This window comes from Phaenicophaeus curvirostris, chromosome 17 (assembly GCF_032191515.1).
Source record: "Phaenicophaeus curvirostris isolate KB17595 chromosome 17, BPBGC_Pcur_1.0, whole genome shotgun sequence".
Lineage (NCBI taxonomy): Eukaryota > Metazoa > Chordata > Aves > Cuculiformes > Cuculidae > Phaenicophaeus > Phaenicophaeus curvirostris.
The window spans coordinates 10260123-10280063 of NC_091408.1; the positions used below are offsets into that span (position 1 = coordinate 10260123).

General features: G+C 43.4%; 1 protein-coding gene across 1 annotated transcript in view; it reads left to right on the forward strand.

The window, feature by feature from the left end:
• The window catches only part of LOC138728063 (uncharacterized), a 35255-nt gene extending 15909 nt beyond the window's left edge, over positions 1-19346 (forward strand). The window contains exons 2-7 of the mRNA XM_069871082.1: positions 1609-2603; positions 10204-10255; positions 10356-10458; positions 11606-11769; positions 15636-15881; positions 16960-19346. Coding sequence (XP_069727183.1) covers positions 1609-2603; positions 10204-10255; positions 10356-10458; positions 11606-11769; positions 15636-15881; positions 16960-17694 — 2295 coding nt within the window. The 3' untranslated portion in view covers positions 17695-19346. The remainder of the gene's footprint in view (positions 1-1608; positions 2604-10203; positions 10256-10355; positions 10459-11605; positions 11770-15635; positions 15882-16959) is intronic.
• Positions 19347-19941: the final 595 nt, after the last annotated feature.

Genomic DNA, 19941 nt, shown 5'->3' on the forward strand with positions numbered 1-19941 from the left:
TTATCTTGATATCACATGCTGTGGGACTCCTAAGGCAGCAGACAGAGAATAATACGTTTTTGGCACATGAATGTGGTTTCTTTTCCGCTTGAGACTTCAAACCATAGTCCAGCTCAGGTGCCTTAAATGAGAGTCTGCAGTTTATTCCACTATAATTTAACATAAGTTTTGATTTAAATGATGCTTTTAAAAGACAAGGATTGGATTTCATGTTGAATACAGAATACAATTTCCACCCACGCTGCTGTTTTCATCCTTTTCCATTGCCATCTTGCCATCCACCCTGAATTCACTCAAAATATGAAAAGCACCTGCTAGAAAACAAAGTTCATGCCTTGCAGAACAGGTCTGGCCTTTTTGTTTTAATTATATTTAAGGATTTCTAACATTCAGCATGGCATTTTTTTCTTTGTATTTCAATATGAGCCAAGAGGAGAGACCAGGAAGAAAAAAATCTGGAGTATTTTGATCTTTGTGGCTTTATATGGACTTCATAAGCTTTGTTTGTTCTACTGCCAAACTTCCTTTGTGTTTAAATAGATAACAGACCAAGACAACTAATCATTTCCAATAAAGAAACCCCACCAAACCCAAAGCGTTCCTTTTCTTTTCCAATTAATGCTTGTAAACTCACACTCCTAGATGGGCTTGTGACCTAAGTACTTCTGACTTATTTTTTTCCTTTTTACAAAAACAATTGCCCAAGGTGCAGACAGGGCTCAGTGCTCTCTGAATTTATGATAGAAACTTGAAAAAAGGCTTTGGGAGTGTCTTTGGGAGAAAGTAGTTGTAAATTCGGTGTTTGAAAACCGCCTCATGGACCTTTAGAGAAGCAGCAGCACAGTATTTAGTGCCACCATTTAGGATTTCCTTCCTCTTTGGATTCTGCAGGCTATTTATGGAGAAAGAAGAGATGGCAAATTTTACGTGGGCCTCTTGCTGTGCCATGTAAAATGCACACTGATAGCTGGTTTATTAGAGAGCTGGTACTTGCTCTCACTCTTCTGAGAGGCTTTGCATTTGAAGAAGAAACAATTCACCCAGTAAATAATGCTGAATATCTTTGAAACAGAAGATGAGTTGGATGGATGAATCACGGGTAATCATCAATGCAAGAGTGGTTTGTTTTTTTTTACATTAAAAACCTTTTTGTAATGAAAATACAGAGTTAAGGATGCTGTGGTGACACAATTTGTCTTTAGCTTCTTGAGATTTTTATCACACAACCAGCTGTTTAGGACAACACATCTGTATGGTCAGAAAGCTGTATGTTAGCTAACAGCAGAAATGAATGCTACTGTGACCTGCAGCAGAAAATGAGAATTATGTGAATTACTCATTTGGGTTATATTTCTGGGAAGGTTGATCATGCAGTGCATGTTTCCATAGTCTCTAAGAGCAGCTTCCCATATTAGATATATTAGATTAATGCTTCAAATAGGAAAGCAGAAGATAGGCTTGTACGAGCTTAATGAATTCCCCTTTCTTGAGGTTAACTTGTGCCTGTCCCTGAAGGGAAAGAAAAGAGTAGGACCATCAGCAGGTCTAGCAGACTGCATCTGTATATCATCTCTGACAAGACGTAAACTTATTTGTTTTACTTCCCAGGTGTATTATTCCTGCGGTGCAGTGGTGGAATCAATGGAAAGAGGCCTGATTTTATCACCAGGTTTTCCAAACAACTACTACCCAGGGACACACTGTGTTTGGCAGTTTTTCATTCCCATGAGAACCCATCTTATCTTGGAAATTTTTGACTTTGACATTTTTGAAAGCTCTAGTGAAACTCCAACCCCCTGGGATGGTTTTTCAGCCCCTGATAAAACAGGAAATAAGGACATGCCTGCTCTTGAGGAAAACCTGGACTTTGCTCTCCGTACAACAAAACCCTCTCTCCAGACTTGGATGCCAAAGGTAGCTCAGAATTTGAGCAGTACAGGAGATCAGTCAAAGGACCTTGCTAGTCATCTGGATGAACTTCCAGGAACTGCTTCAAAAAAAGATGAAGCCAAACAAGCATCTGAAGAAAATCAGTTGAAGCAGATTAAAGAACCCAAAGTGATTACCAAGGCTCAGCCAGAAGAGCTGCCGTTCCTGGTGGATGGTAGCACCACAATGCAGAGGCAAAATACCAGTGGCCTGGAAACGCAAGAAGATTTGAAAGGGAAAACCTTGCTTGCCCATCTAGCTGCTAGTGAGAGAGATGAAGTTACGGTGGAGACCTGGACTCTTCCCACAACAGTATTGCCTGTGGAAATCTCCTCCAGCCCACAGTCAGCAGTGGATGTCTGTCCCCATGATGTATTATATGTTTCTGATCTTATCACATTTTCCTCTCGATTCTGTGGACCCAATTCACCTTTAAACAAGACCATGGTCTTTGGTTCATCTCTGGAAATGGTTGAGGTTATCATGGAACTGATCACCACCACAGACCGGGGCCGAGGCTTTGCAATGCTCTTTGAGTACAAGAACATCACCGAACCTAACTCTGTAGATGCTATGAGGCAGGAGAGAAAGGAAAATATGATGATGCTGGCAATTATAACAGGAATTATCTTCTTTGCGCTTGCTTTGCTCTTTGCCCTCTGCATAACTTGCAGGTAAGATCATGCATACCTGAGCCTGTAAAGTGTGTGATATTATCCATACAGGAAAAAGACTAGAAAACAAAGTTATGTTTCTTTTCTTCTGTTAATGCTTGCTGTGCTTTAAATACAGTAAAGCGTGTGGAGGAGATGGATGCCAAGCACTACTCCTGCCCTACGCTCCTCGGTTTTCTTTCCCAGTTCTACAATTTACTGTGCCTCCAATTTATTTTCTTTTTCCTATAGAAATACCTGAAGGTTGAGGACTTTCTTGGGCATTGTTTTGTTTCAATGCCAGTGGTGCCTTTGAACCTCAGCTTTGGGGCACTAAGTGGTCAATGATCAAATGTGAACAGAAAGATCATCCTTCCCTGAGACTCCCCAGCAGGCTGAGCCACTGTGTCTTTTCACAGCAGTTTCACAGTTCGACCCTAACCGCCTCTAATGCTTTGCAGAAGAGTGAATAACAACAAAAGTATTGCTAGTTAGAGTTAAGATGGAATAGCACTTCCCAGACTGTAGCATGCTTTATCCAAGAGACTCTGCAGGCATTTTAATTCCAAAGCATTTCATGAGTTTAGCAGTCATCTGCACATCCCTTTGCCTGCAAGGGAAGAGCCAAGAGCTGTATGGAAGTACCTGTGATTGTCCCTAAATGTCACCCAAAATGAAATGGTCAAGTGAGCTGATGGTCAGGCTGAGTTGCTGATTTCCAGGTCCTGTTGCTAACTAGTTAAATGGCTAGAACTAGTCAGTGACAAGAGCATACCTCACTAGTCCATTGCTTTTATTTTATATATTTCTTTCCTTTATATCTACTAGGGGAAAGCTTCTCCACTCCCCAGCATATGTTCGCATTTTTCTTACCAACTCCCTAGTGGAAACATTTTTGTAGAAACAGTGATTCATTTTTTTTCCCCTTCCAACAAATTCAAAACAGAGCCCAAGCTCCTCAGGCTTTTGTCAAAACAAACAGTATTTTCCAAATGTTTTGACTTTAATGAAAATATCAGGTAAATTGAAGCAAATACTGCTCCTTGCTGGGCTCCACTATGGTGACTGGGTATTACTAATAGCATTCATTTCCCAGGGGTAGCACGCAACTGGCCTGTCCTCTCTCTTCCTGCATCCCCTGCCTCATCTGTTGTGCATCCTCCAACCCCAAAGGTCTCAGGATTGCCCAGCCGCTCCGAGTCATTGAGGTTGGTTTGACAGAGGAACTTTGTTTCCCTTGACCTTTTGGAGGCTACATTTCTAGCTCTTGTGGAATAAATACGAAATATAGGCCATCATACTGAGTATAAGAGAATGTGGGCAAGGTGGTGAAGCTTAAATATAATCTCTATTGCTGTATATAGAAATTCCTGCTTTCAGAGCCTGAGCTTTCGTAGTTGTAAGAGTTAAACTTGCATGTGTTACATCTAACTAACCTTTTTTCTTTTTAAAGAGCTTGCAGAACACTAATTTAAACCACAATTTTTTGCTAGCTCTAAAGGAAAACGTCTGGTGGTAAATGTCTTCCAGATACAGAATACTTTATTTTTATACCCTTGCCAACCTTCAAAAGAGACAGAAACATGCTCCCTTCACTATGGCAGCAGTCTGGGCTGATACAACATGTTGAGTAGGCTGTTCTTGCTCCATTACCACTATTTAATTTCACTGCAACTAGCCATGAAGCTGAGTATTATTCCAAACAAAAATTACACCATCAGTCTGAGATTACCCTGGCTGAAGTTTACTCTGCGTAGCCTGTTTAGGTCAGGCTGTGCTGCTCAAACGCACAATTTGGCTTTTTGCTTGTCAGATGTTTACAAAATAAAGTAATATTCTGTTGTTGTTGACCAACAGAGGAAAACTAAACAGTTCTTCCCCCTCCACAAAATGTCTGTATGTTCTGGTCACTGCAGATACATCCTACCAGGGGCCCTGTGAAGAGGAGGCTTAGGGGAGACCTCATTGCTCTCTACAACTGCCTGAAAGGAGGTTGTGGAGAGGAGGGAGCTAGGCTCTTCTCCCAGGTGACAGGGGACAGGACGAGAGGGAATGGCCTCAAGCTCCACCAGGGGAGGTTTAGGTTGAACATTAGGAAAAAAATTTTCACAGAAAGGGTCATTGGGCACTGGTAGAGGCTGCCCAGGGAGGTTGGGGAGTCACCTTCCCTGGAGGTGTTTAAGGGACGGGTGGATGAGGTGCTGAGGGACATGGTTTAGTGTTTGATAGGAATGGTTGGACTCAATGATCCAGAGGGTCTCTTCCAACCTGGTTGTTCTATGATTCTATGATTTATGCTTTTTCATTGCTCTATGACTTTTTTTTAAAGGAAGATATACCTCATTCAGCTATTGACTCTCTAGTGAGACTATCTCTACTCCTTTAGCCTCCTGAAAGGCCATTTACTATCCCAGTCTCTATTCCCCACGTGCTATTCCAAGGAGGCCTTGATTGCAATACCTTATTTCTTGTTGGATTTGCAGCATTTCAGTGAGACCTGGCACACGTGGAAACGATGCCATGTCCCGTGCTGAGCAACTTCACTTGTCTTGCACTGGAAGAGTCTTTTCTCCCTCCCTACTGTGCTGCTTTGAGATATTGGTCTCTGGCCCCAGAACCACTGGTGCTGGTTGGAGCTCATCTACACTTCCCAGATGTGGAGTTTTTAACGCAGCTCTGAATAAGCCTGCAGAGGCTATTAAGCGCATCTAAACATCTTTTAGTTTGAGCCCACAAAACTCCATTTTATGCTTTTTGCCCTAAATGGGCTTGAAATGAGTTGTCAAATGTGCATTAGCTACAGCCTGTCCTCATTGCAGAAAATGTCAGGACTGTGAGGAGTGGACTGAGGGGAGAAATGAAGACGCTTTAGCAACGCAGCATGCTCAGGAATGGGACCAGCTCTCTGAGGCATGATAATACTTGCCCTGGTTGGAGCCTGCCATTGCAAAGGATGCTAATAGTAACCTTCAAGCTCTTGGCCTCATAAACTTGCCCTCCACTTTCTTTTCCCATCGTACTCTGCTTGCTCCTCTGGTACCAGTTTTAGCTGTAATTTTTTTTCCCATTCCTATCTGCTGCTATTGCTCAGCTAAAAGTAGCAGGCTCTGCCTTGCCAGGGATAGAAATGGCCCGGGATGGGCTTGGCATCTACCGCGACTCCAATGCACCAAATCGTCAGCAGTGTCTGCTCGGGCTCATTGCATCCAGCCAGGGCAAAGCTCTCTGGGGAAACTCCAAGTCTCTGCCACACTGCAGCTTTTGTTTGCTGTTCGGCAAGGGAAAGAAAGCTTCAGTTGTTAGTTGGCCAATAATTCTAATTACTTTTGGCCATGAGGCCTGGCTCAAGTAATGGGGTATTTTTTATTTTCTTTCCCAAGCCCCAGGAAAAACAGACGTGTCCACCTTATTTAATTTTAATCCTGTCCAATGCAGGCAGACTTTTGCTTGATGGTTGCAAGCCATGGATTGCAACTGCATTTCACATCTGCATAGCCTGCCAATGACCTGTTTCCAATTACAGCCCCCTGTGCTTATAGCTATTTCATCGAGTCATCGTGTCTTGCATGTCTCTCCATGCAAGCTGCCCTGCCAGTCACTGCCTGCAGCTGGATCATCACCTGGGGACAAAACTTTTCCTTCATCATATAATGCCCTCCTAGATAATCCTAGTCACTTCTGGACTAAAACCAGACCTTTCCTCTGCCATCCTTGTGCCAGGCACAACCTAGAAGTCCCTCCTTGCTTGTGGTAACCATGTCCTCCACTTAGAATCACAGAATCACAGAATAACCAGGTTATAACCCACCGGATCATCGAGTCCAACCATTCCTATCAAACACTAAACCATATTCCTCAGCACCTTGTCCACCCGTGCCTTAAACACCTCCAGGGAAGGAGATTCAACCACCTCCCTGGGCAGCCTGTTCCAGTGCCCAATGACCCTTTCTGTAAAGAATTTTTTCCTAACGTCCAGCCTAAACCTCCCCTGGCGGAGCCTGGGGCCATCATAGACTTGTGAAGGCTGGAAAAGACCTCAAAGATCATGAAGTCCAACCATCAACATAACACCAATATGTCTATTAAACTATGTCCCAAAGCACCACATCTACACATTTTTTTTTAACACCTCCAGGGATGGTGACTCCACCACTTCCCTGGGCAACCTGTTCCAGTGCTCCATCCCTCTTTAAGTAAAGAAATATTTCCTAATATCCAATCTAAACCTCCCCTGGCACAACTTGAGGCCATTTCTTTCCCTCTACAAATCAGGCTGGTTTAGTTAGAGACCTAAGACAGCTAGACTGAGCTGGAGCTGCCTGCTTGGGAACACTGGACAATTTTCACAAAGCTTCAAACAGACTTGAATTTTTTGGTTTACTTGAGAAGTTTTGAAGCAACTTTGTTAAAAAGAATATAATTACAACTTCTTTTAAGTGATGGAAACTGGTGTATTTGCACATTGGCTGCTTTATATCCATGAGCTGCACACCAATCTAAATCACTGCTCTCCTTGGTGGCGAGGTAGGAGGGCGCCGTGGGAGATGTGGTCCCACTGGAGAGAGAGCTAAAGGACTAAGAACCCCAGTCCTGCAAACAAGAGCATCTCTCCAGGCACTGTGACACAGACTCTGAACAGAAGACAAAAAAACTCATATTTCCACCAAAATTATTGGCCAAATCTAGAAATTCTGACCTTTGTGTTAGTTTTTAACAGCAAATCAAATTTCAGTGGAAATCAGGCACTGAATACCCAAGGTGCAAAAAAGATAAAATGAGGACGTTTTAGCTAGTTACCATCTTTTAATCCTAATTTAAAATTTGGGAAGAACACGACTTTTCTTTCTCTTATTCCCCCATATTCTACCAAACTATCATGATTTAACCCCAATGAGCAACTGAGCACCACCCAACCACTTTCCCTCAGTGGGATGTGGGAGATAATTGGTAGGGTAAAAGTAAGAGAACTTGTGGGTTGAGATAAAGACAGTTTAAGAGGCAAAGCAAAAGTTGTGTGCACAAGCAAAGCAAAACAAGGAATTCTTTCACCACTTCCCATTGGCAAGAAAGTGCTTAGCCACCTCCAGGGAAGCAGGGCTCCAGCATGCGTAACAGTTACTTGAGAAGACAAATGCTATCACTCTGAAAGCCTCCCACCTTCCTCCTTCTTCCCTCAGCTTTCTCAGCTGAGCACATCATCATATGGTATAGAATATCCCTTGGTCAGTTGGGCTGTGTCCCCTCCAGCTTCTTGTGCACCCCCAGCCTACGGAAGAAAAGAAGCAGAAAAAGCCTTGACGCTGTGTAAGCACCACTCAGCAGTAACTAAAACATCCCTGTGTTATCAACACTGTTTCCAGCACAAATCCAAAACCTAGCCACACACCAGCTACTCCTAAGAAAATTAACTCTACTCCACTCCAAACCAGCACAAATACTTGCACAGAAGACTCGCTTTGCTGGGGATGCACCTTACTCTCCCTTTGGTTGTCTGCCAGCCTGTGGTATGGATTTCAAGGTGGTTATGGTGCTGCTAAATACTGTAGGGCATAACATTTATTATAAAGAAGGGCAAGGAAAGGAGCCAAATGGATGCAAGGTATTTCAGTTTATAAGTGTAGAACTTGCTCTGTCTATCCTAGTTTATCATAGCTGTCAGTTGCTGAGACTTTTAAATGGATATTTTGTGGTTTTAGCTTTGCCCCACAGAGAATATGAAGATCTTACAAATGGGACAGCTGTATATGAGAGTCCAACGAACACATTTTTATTTGCGTTTCTGAGAACTCAAACTTGTTAAGTCATGCTAAAAGTTCACATAACAAACCCAAAAGTTGAGACCATCCAGCTAACTAACAAGTCTGAGCTGCCAATACCTGATGTTCAGTGTGGAAGAAATATGTGCTAAATTGTGTTTTCTTAGAGAAGAGCATTTCCTTTGTGCTCTTTAATCCCTGTGTGGGAATATTTTAAGAAATTTGCTTGTAACATGCCAGTTACTTGAAACAAGGATATTTTATAGGAATATATCAGATTTCATTAAATTTTTGTCATGAGTTTTGGCAGGAATGACCTGGGAAGAGATTAAAATAATTAATGCAATGTGTAGAAAGCAGGGAATTACACGCAGTTCTCCCACCATCTACCTGAATGCCTTGACCAACACACTGACTCACTATTTTGGGGATGTTTTGCCAGGTCGCTCCTGCTAAAATGGTGCCCTATAAGAGCTTCTAGTGTGTGCTTGTGTGGAATATTTGCATACACATTTCCCACTCGGAAGTGTTTCCTGCTTGGTTTGATCTTGCTTAATAAGGCAACACCACTCCTACTTGGAAGCCTGTCCCTGATCCCTCCGTGTTGAATCAGTGCATTAAGGAAGACCTTTCCCTGCTTTAGCCCTGTTTCCCCCAAGAAATCCACCCAGTGGCTGATGCCATTGTGCCTCCAGCTATCTCTCTGGACCTCTTCTGGATTATATTCTCAAGTGCCAACTCTTCTCTTTTTCTGTCTTCTCTGTATTCACTAGGAATAACACTGGGGGCACGTCATAGGTTTTTTTTTTGCCTCCCTCAATTCACTTGCCAGTCAATAGGCACTTTTTTAAGAGATCCAATGATACGGTGAAGGAATGAAACCCACCATGCCTGAGATGGAGCAGATGCCAGCTCCTGGCCAGCCTCATCGGGTGGTCTCTGAGTCCCCATTCTTAAAAACAAACAGCAATGAAATGGTGATTGAAATCTTGGCTTCAGCCCATCACTACAAAAAGAAAAACACTTGCATGGGGAAGATTAAATGTCTTAAAACAAACCAGCCCCTCCAACAAGAAGGGGAAAAATGTCAGCCAACAGCACAGACAGTAGGGAACACAGTAACACGGGTCCCATCCTATCTGGTCAGTGCCTGAGTGCTCCTGTCTGTCTGCATTGTCCCACAGAAAACTGCTGTACACACTTGCTTCGGTCATTACGACATTCATCACTGCCACCCTCTCTCTGTGACACCTTCACGTCTTATTCACTCAAAAGTAAATAATACTAATTATTTCATAATCTCAATTTTAGAAAAAAAATGGTTAAGAATGTGCTTTTGTCTCCCTTCAGCCGGGGAAGAGGTTTACCCAGGAATCCTCTGCCACAGCTCTGCCTTTTAATGAAACGTTCATACAAACGAACAGTCTGATGCTCTCTGCTTAGTAAATATAAACCAGCACATGATACTGGCAAGGCAGATGAAACAGTCCACCTAACAGGATGAGAACGATGTCACTGCTCAGACCAAAGATTTCAATCCCGCTATTTAGTTACTGACTCAAAAGAGCAGTTGAGGCTGGTGGGACTTGGCAAAGGTTTGAACTCTGTTACTGCTTTTGCAGTTATCATAGGAAGAATATGACAGGTTCTTCTCTTCAGCTGACTTTCCACCACATGAACACGTCGTTTTCTCCCTGGCCTACAGGCTCTGTTGCTCTGAGTCTTGGCAAGTGTTTTGGATGCTCCTGTAGGCAGGAAAGCTCATAACCTACTGGATTCCCCTCATAGGATGAATACAGCTGGGACCTTACCTTCTTTAACTCACTCGTGGGCTTGTTGTTGTTGTCGCTGTCTCTCCTTTTCAGGCAGAGAACGTGCCCCAAAAGGAGCTCGTCCAACGCATGCAGTGACCAGGAGGTTAGTGCTAATGGCTTCAGCAATTTCTGTTTCTCTCTTTCATATTGGCTGTTGCACTGTTTATCTGACTATGTTTACTGGGGCATGTTCTGAGTTGTAGAATGGGATCCAGAACTCCGCAGTTGATATCAATGAGCTCCAGCTGGTGGTGCCAAGTCGGGAGAATGAAAACAACAACCACTCTGTCAGCCGGGAGCCAGCGGGTAAGCACAGGGCAGCGTCGGGAGCAGGTCAGGGCACCCCACAGCCCCCAGCCAGTTAATCAGATCATTTCTTCCTTGCAGTCCTCCTCACTGTCTCAGCCATGCACAGCTGGAGAGTCACTTCACAGCAGAAAGCCTTTGTTGTGGGAACTATTCCTTGCTGCTCTCCCCTCTCGCTGGTAGGGTTATTCCTCTGGCAAGGAGCACACACAAGCACAGCTCCAGGATGCTGCCAACTAAAGCTGCCGTAGCACACGGCATTGCAGAGACACTGGGTTAGCAGAGCAAGTGAGTCAGGTTCAGGCTGCTACAAACAACTTCTAAAGATCCATACGTTGTGGAAGAGCTTCACCTGTTCAGTGCCTAACCTCATGTGGAAAGGATGGGTTTTTACAATTCTTTGGGCAACTTCAACTCCTGGAGCTAACTTTCTTCTGAAGAGCTTTATGGATGAGACTGCTCTAGATGACATATATTTCACAGTGTGTTTTGAGAACAAGAGACCCTGAGCTGGGCTGCAGGTGATGTCACTTTCTGCAAATTTGAGTCACAACATAGAAGTTGTATCAGTGCCCCTCTTTGGTTGGTGAAGGTCATCAGTTCCCCATCAGTTCCCGACTAAACCATCAGCCATTACACACACAGCTTTCACAAAGGTATCTTCATTAAAGGCTAATTCTGTGCTCCCAACCATGACAGTTTCCCATCTTCTTCCTTGGAGGAAGGGTCAATCAAGGAGGTTGTGGCCAGAGATCTCCTGGTGGCCTGGACCAGGTAGGCAGCCCTGGAGCAGCATTGCTAGGGTTTCAACAAAAAGCACAGCTCCCAGTATTAACAGAGATGAGTAAATACAAATAAAGAAGAAGTTGAGCAAATCTGCAAGTGTCTGATCTGCAACACCACCTTGTTTTTATCATGAGGGATTTCAGTTTGGGTCTGTATTAGAAAGCAGACCTAAGGGTGTTCCTCCCTTCTCCTGTTGTTTTGTTTTTAAAAGCTTGCGGTTCCAGGACACCAAACTGTTGGCTTGAGTTTTGTTCTGGCTGGTGTGACAGACAACCAAAGCCTGCTCTAGACTGTCTGGGAGGTGGGAACAGATGTTTTTGAGTCCAGCAAGCCCTCTTAAGTGATTTTCTTGTTTTCTCAGTCACCTCCTGTGGAGGCAGCACAGAATGTTCTCCTCAGGACACTGACCCAGATGTGCCCTCCTCCACATCCGCAGTGACCACCGAGACTGGGAGTGATGAAGTGTTTATTATTTCTGCTGGACCTGGGGCCAGCGGGCTGAGTTTTACTACCTACAGAATACAGGTAGGAATGCCCTCCGGCATCTCTGGGAAGCCATGGGATGTCCCTGTCAGGCAGCACTTGTCTTATCTGTGCTTACTGCCCACTTCCCAAGAAAGTTAAAAGAACTGCCTGGATCAGTCACTAATCCTCAAGCTGAACTGCCATCAAATGATGTGGGTTATGATCGCAAGAGCCAGTATCTTTCTAGCTTTGAGAGCAAGTGCCTAAGTTTATCTCAGATCTGACAGGTGCTAATGCAGAGCTCTGCCAGCTCTGCAGGTAGGACCAGCCCCCAGAAATTTTAATTGGCAAAGACTGTGTTCCATTAAAAACATCCCTTGTAGCAATGGAAGGGCCTGGGAGTCAGACTTGTTCCTGCCCACCCCTACCAAGTGGTCAGGGAAGTTATTCAGCTCTCCAGCTTGTCAGAAAGCTATTTAACTGCCTCACCAGGCTGATGTGAAAATTAACAGTGTATGCTCAAAAAACCCAAGCACTTCAAGCAAAGGTACTTGGGTCCTTTCAAATACACACAGAAACCAGAGGCAGTTCGGTGAGTTCTTTCATTTTAGCTGTCTCCCCTGTACTCCTGGGCCATTATTTAGAAACAGATGATTGCTCAGAAGTCTCTGGTCTGGCTGCCACCTCTTCAGCCTGGAGCGTAGAGCCTGACAGAGCACATCCATTACAAGTCTATATGGAACCCTTTGCTAGTACTCTCCTATCCAGTGCCCTCCCTCTTTTTTCCTCCCCAAGAGGAGAAAAAACTGGCACAAGGAACACACGTGCGCCAGGACAGTCACAGCTTATAAACCAAAAGCATTCTGTATCCCCGCACTTGATTAGGAAATTAGCCAGGAGGCCAGGGTGGTCAGGATTTTCCTACACTGGTCTAAGACACATGCTAAGCTTTTCCTCCCGTTGGCCACATTGGTTAACAGGAAGAGAGAAAGAAGGGAAAACAGCTGTGGCACCTTCCTTTGCTCAAACACGTTGCCTTCTGCAGAGCAGGGCACTGGGAGCTGTATCAGCACCCAAACCAGGCGCCCTTGGACACCTGCACTTCTTGGTCCTTCTTTCCAGTGGGGAGAGCTTCACCTGGTGGCAGTCACATACAAATACAGCCCAGAGACAGGAGGGAAATGCATTTTCCTTCATCTTTTCCCCACTCTAGCAAGACTCAACAAATACACTTTAAGAAAAACTTAAATTCTGCCATCCCTTCTGCAAGCAATCTAGAAGAGACTTAGATAGAAATAAAATACTTGGTGTCAGAACGGTTCTAAGTGAAGGCACCCAAAAATTTACAGCAATTTATCACATTACCAGCTCAGGAGGCATCTCCTTCTCATTGATGTCTATGCTGCACACAAGTGAGTCAACACTCCCAAGCAGATCCCTCCAAGAGCAGAAAACCTGCCCAGGAAGGGTGAAAGGGCCTTTTAAACAACACTGGGTCTTTCCCAACAGCTGAAGACTATTTTCTCCAAGGGGATGGAAATGGAACACAGTTGCTAATTACAAACCAATACTCAAATGGGGTCTCTTCAGGCCACTAGATTTTACTCAGGGTTAGTGGATGTTAGAAATAAAGACCTTTACAGTTAATTTCTACATGTGTGTTTTTAGGGTATAAAATGCAGCTGGTTAGGCAGCTCCTGACTTTAGCTTCTGGGCCCCACAGAGGTGTGTAGCTTTTGTGGCCAGCACTAGCCAAGCAGGATGAGTTTTCCACTGGAACGGAGCCGCTTTCTTGGCAGGAGCTAAGAAGTTATTCTCATGGGAAAAGACATGTGAAATCCTGAGCCTTTACAGTACAGCAAATAATGCCGTCAGACTCACCTCACCCAAAACGCTCAAGTAGACAAAATGAGCCATAAGGAGCTTTCATCTAAAGAATTATCCAAATAATTTTAATGAGACATGTTGGCTGGCACCCTGGTGCCCCCAGTAAGTGTGAGCCTCGGCTCTGCTTGGCAGCAGCCAGTGATAATCAACTGGCTTTTGCTTTTTAACTTTTAAAATCCACTTGAAGAAATCAACCCCCTGTCAGGAGGCAAGAGCTGGGAGAGCAAATGCATTTCTCTGTACGTGGCCTACTGGGAGGAGATGGAGTGTAGGATGGCTTTCAGACGGCTCCTAAGGTGTCCTTCAGGAGGCTCGTGGCTTTCTAATTCTCATTTGGTTTAAGTCACCGTTCAGCCTTTGGCCAGGAGGACCTCTGACTTCTATTCCAGACTGCACAAGTTTCAGATGCAAAGGTTTGAATAAAGAGTATTATCACTGAGGTTTAAGAAATATTTTTTTCTAAGAAAGACATTTTCAAAAATCTAAGAAAATACATTATTCATCTGTGTAGTTACTGCCAGTATCTGTATCCCAAAATCAGTGGCCAGCTTTTACATCAGTTTGGAGGTAATTATAATAATATTACAATAATAAATCCCAAATCAGCCAAAGAGGCTTCTGAGGAAAAGACAGCTGGCTTATAAATTTATAAAGATTGTTACTTTAATCAAATTTGAGACTAAGACCTTAGTATTGAAACAAGCTTATCCAGAGCTTGATGCCTCTCTCAGCTTCCTACTGAGAAGTTTTTTCTGCTGTACTAGCTCATTTCTTGCCTCTCTGCCCCTCCATTTCCAATATGACATTTTTTAACTAAATGTTTCTTTGATTTGCAGAAACTTGAGAGATTCAGTTTCTCAGAAATAACAAATGACAAGTTTCTAGTTTCTCAGAGCTTTAAAATCCAGGACAGTGTGGGATTTATTTCATACCCTCCTTAAAGACTATGTAAACTTTGGGAATGTGGATTTTGCATTCTTCTTATGACAACCATATTCACACAGCTGAGAGTTAAAAATACACGTAGAGCTGGGGAGCAGAGCTTACATAAATAACAGGTGAAGTATTAGTAAGAATGAAAGGAGATTTGTAGCACAGACAGGAGTCCTTCAACTTTTCTGCCTCTAAACCTACATCAATATTAAGGAGAAAAAATGTGATTTAAAATGCAACATCAGAATATATAAAGTAAATATAGAAGAGATCTTTAGAAGTTGTTAACAGTTCATTCCCCTGTCAGATCACCTCGGCTTATGTACTGAGCTTGTGACAATGGTTTAATGTGGTCTCACCTTCTGGTGATGCCAATTTTATGCTGTCTGGGTATCTTGTTCTACTGCTAAATCACGTTTTCCACATGAAAAACACTTCTTACATGGAATGAAAATCTCCTTAACTCCAATGTGGGCCTCGTGCTTCTTGTTCTGTTCACCACAGACACTGAGAAGAGATTATTCCCTTTCTCTTTGTTTTCAAGTATTTTTCTTTTCTTAATTCTTCCCTACCATAGGATAAAGAGCACCACTTACTGAAGTTTTCCCTCCTGAATCATGTATTTTTGATTTCTGATTCTCTCACTGCTTGCTTCTGGGCTCCCTTCAGTGGGCCCCAACCCCCCTGAAGTTTTGTTTCCCCAGACACTTCTGGAGCCTTCCAAGAGCCAAGCAGAGCACCAGAATTATGTTTCACACAGTGAAGTTTACAACTCTGATTTGTCAGATATCTCCAGTGTGATATGGCTGTAGATATTTGATGTATTTGGTTAATGAGCGGTAGGACTTTATTTCTTATGTAACTGAAATTTCCCAGTTCAGTGTTAAACCTGTCACTGGGGAAGCAAAGTAAAACTTTGATCCAGGGAAGCCAGGGAACTGCTGGCAGCACGATGAAAGAGCAGTGAGAAGTTGCGTTCCTGTGCCCTGTCCTGAGAAGAGAACCACTGAAGAAATCAGTCTCTCACACGAACAGCATATTCTTAAAGTGTTTTAAAAAACTTTTGATGAGAGATACTGGAAACAACCTTTATTTACTCTTTTCAGGACAAAAACCTAAAAAGAAGTGTCACGAGCCCAGCTTCCGTGTCTGACTGGCTGACCTCTAATCACGCGGCTGCCGGAGCAGATGCTGTTGAGAAGGGGAATGTCCAGCTGGAAAATCACTATCCCAGGCAACGCACGTGGAGTGCCCGCACTTTCCACGACTTCCTGGCTCCAATACCACAGCTGCAGAAAAAATGGTGTAGCTGGACCACCAACAGTCCCTTCACAAAGCTGGTTGACAACAGTGTAAGTCTTGCAAGGTGGGGTGGAGATGGAGGTCAGAATCTGTGCCCCAGGGCTCCCAGCTGCTTGTTGATGGTCAACTTGGACAACTGCTTTGCCTTTCTGATCTGCAGATGTGATACACACTTCAGTCCCATCTTGCTTGGTGCACGGGAAACCCTTCTGCCCAACTATATTGTAGTTCATTTAGGCTTTCATGAAGTACTAAGAAGCTGTGTTTCCTGGCATTCAACACCTGGCTAAGAAATGATCCCCAGTCCAGAAAAAAACATTTGAAAATGCCTTTATTAGATCTTCTCATTGCATTTTCTGACATGTACCTTTTTTTTTGCTGGTTATGCTTCAAATTTATTTAAATTGATGTATTTATTACTCTTGCATTGTGAGGAATCCATAGAGGTGGGTGGGACATCAAGGTTTCGTTGACTGTAATCATCAAACCAAGAGCTTATTACAAAGATAATACAGGATGTTTAATAGAGAGCTGGAGCACCTTCCATATGAGGACAGGCTAAGAAAGTTGAGCTTGTTCAGGCTGGAGAAGAGAAGACTCCAAGGAGCTCTTACAGCGACCTTCCAGTACCTGAAGGGGCTACAAGAAAGCTGGGGTGGGACTGTTCACAAAGGCTTGGGACTGTTCACAAAGGCTTGTGGTGATAGGACGAGGGAGAATGGGTATAAACTGGAGAGGGGCAGATTTAGACTAGACATTAGGATGAATTTCTTCACCATGAGAGTGATGAGACACTGGAACAGGTTGCCAAGGGAAGTCGTGGCTGCCCCATCCCTGGAGGTGTTCCAGACCAGGTTGGATGGTCCTTGGGCAGCCTGGTCTAGTGGGAGGTGTCCCTGCCCATGGCAGGGGGGCTGGAATTTGATGATCTTTAAAGTCCCTTCCAATCCAAACTATTCTATGATTCTGTGTTTCTCCTCTTTAAGTTAATAACATAGGGTTTTGCAAATGAATGCACCTCGCCTCTGACATAACAAGGAATTTTAGCTTTTAGCTCCCCTGGGATAAAGTTTCTCAAGACAGCTGCTTTTCACAGCATGTCTACTAAATTATTATTATTTTGTGCAGGGTCTTCCTACAGCTGCAAGATCTCAAGGTGTCCCAACCAGAAAGGTAATCTCAGCCACTGAGATAGAGGGAGCAACAGAGACTATTTATTCTGACTCATCTGCCAGTAATGCCTCCTACCCCCTCACGCTGTCTGCACAAAGGCATCGCAAGCTAAGCTCCTGCAATTTGAAGAAATCCAGGTTTGGGAACCCTTATTTTGGATTTTTAGCCAGTTCCCCTGACAGCAAACATGTGAAGTCCTTGGATCCCACAAGACATCTCGGCGCAGCATCTCCAGTTAACAGCCAAAGCCCCAAAAATTCTCTAGAGAGCTCCAACCTGCTGAAAATCAACTTGGTCAATGGTTCGAAAACAAAGGAGCTTATGGTAGAAACAGATAAAAACAAACCGGTTTTTGTTATTTCTGAAGAAGATGATCAGCAGCCTCTGGTCCTAGCAGAGCATCTTAGTCAATGTGGAGATCATCTGTCAGAGCAAAACGCCGTGTGCGCTCCAGCTGTGGCCGATAAACAGCCAGTGGTTCTGACTGTGGAGGGGAACAGTTCTGCCAGCCTCACATCCAATCTGCCCCTTTGGGCAAAATCCCCTGGTTTATACAAAGGCCACGTGAAGGCCCCCAGCTCTTCCAGGGACCAGCAGAGCTCATCAGTTGTAGATGCTAATACTACTGAGACCTCACAGAACTGTGCTGCCCTAGCTGCTCATACGCTATGCCAAGCTTCAGTCCAGTGACACCCTCAGAAAGACTAAAACAGCAGTTCACAAAAACAGAGGCAACAGGGATGTGATCACAGCAGAAGCTGTGCCGGGTAGCTGAGCATGGCAGTCACAGATAGATGCAATTTTAAGAGTGATCTTTGCTTCCCATCTCTTGGGACTGGGATTACCACTATACACAGCGCAGCACAAATGCCATCTTTCCTTATGCTCACTCCTCATCTCCGTTCTGCATGGAATTTTCCTGTGCTTTATACAAGAAAGCATCCTCTGAAAAGGTAGTTCAGACTGCAGAAAACCTTTTCTAGAGTGAGAAATGAAAGACATCTGAGATGGTTACATCCTGGTTTATATCTGAAATGTAAATCAGTCCTCTGTTACTGTGGTATCACTTGAGTCTTCCTGCTGGGAGCTATAAGTTCAATTCTGTTTGTAGGTATGCCTGTACAATCCAAGCCTTGCCAAGCCAAGGATGAGAATTCAATCATGCCTGTTCATGTACAGTTTTGCAGACTTAATTTTAAGCATTTCATAACCTTTACTCTAGCACAAAGTTTACCAAGCATTAGCATCTCCAATATTAAAGACCGTGATTATCTTATAACTCTTTAGAGAAGTGTACAGATGAGCTGAGCAATTCTATACTGGATGCTAGTTCTATAAAAGTCTGGTGTAGCTTTATTTTTGTTACATCTGTATAGGCTTAAAACACCTCAGACCAGTACATTTTTAAGTGACTCCTCATGACAACAGCAGCATGTGTACAAAACCACTGAAATACTAGGAATAGTCTCCAGCATCCAACACTTGGATATCTGCAGCTGCTCTGATCCTATATCCACCAGCTATTTATTGCTGGTAACGCACACTGACTAGGGAACTATTTCCCTTCCTCCAGCAGGCAAAACTTAAAAGACAAAATTAAGTGGGGCAAATTTTGAATGCTCACTTTCTTTAGAAATGAACTACCAAGTGGCTGTGCCTCCTTGATCACAAATCCAGGGCATTCGATGGAACACTGAACCAAAGGGAAGCCTGCTAGTCCTATTGCCTTTAATAATGCCATCAGTATTTTAATTGTCTCCTGGTGATACTTTCCTGTCTTTGCAATATTCCTGCAAATTCAGCCCACAACTCAGAATTATATTACTTTCTTACATGAAAGAAATTCCATAGGAAACTGTGTTTTGTAGCTGACACAGCACATTGTTTTGAAACAATAGTGTGTCATAAAACAGGTGTCAGAAAGCAATCTTCCATATCAGTCTTCCCCTCTATTAGCTACAGCGTGCATCGAGTTATCTTAATCCTTCTGTGTGAAGGCATTTCAGGCTGATTCCTGACATATTTATCTGAGTTATTTAAGATTTCACCTGCTCTTACAGCTTCCATTTGCCACTTATTAACGTCTGAGATGCACAACACAAAATTGTAGGTTTTACCTTATATTTTGTGTGTGTTTTTACATGTCTACACAGACATAAAACTGCATCTAGTAGCAGTGGAAGCAAAACCATACATGCCCTTTAGCAGTTGACTCAAACATGAACAACAAACAAGTCTCTGCATTTGTTATTACCAGCTGGTGTCAAGTAGTTCTGAAGCACAAAAGCCTGGCTCAAATCTGTGGGGTTTTTTTTGTTATTGAGGTTTTTTGTTGTTATTTTTTTTAAAATTAATCCTACATGATTCAAAGGGAAAAGTTAATATATTTAAGAAAGTATTTAGAAATCTTCAGTACTCTACGAATAACTTCCACTGCATTAAATTCATATACATTGTAACTCAGAGTCAATGTTCTGTTACTTATTACATTTCTAAAGGCTGAAGTACTAAAATTTACTTTTGAAAAGTCCTTGTGTTCAGTTATTGACAGTAAATATATTTGAAGGGCTGGAAAAAGTGGCTTTTTCAATAAAAGCATGTTTAACTATTCATTTCTCCAAAGAAATTACACTCATTTTGTTTATTTGGCTGAAAGACTAAGCTGTAAGGACATTGCCTCAGAGCACCAGTACACCACGTGGCACATCCCAGCGCAGCTGCCCCATTATCAGTAGCTGCAATGGAAAGAGCACAAAAGCTGCTGCATCACTCAGCAAACATCTGAGGGCTGCACACTGTTTGATTTCTCCTCAGTAACCTAGCCAGATAAGGATGTGGTGGTGACACTGACTTCCCCTGCTGCCTAGAACAGATTTTTCTAACCCTGTGAAGAAGCTGCCAGCCGCTGGTCTCTGTGGAGTCTGGATTCCCTTTCAC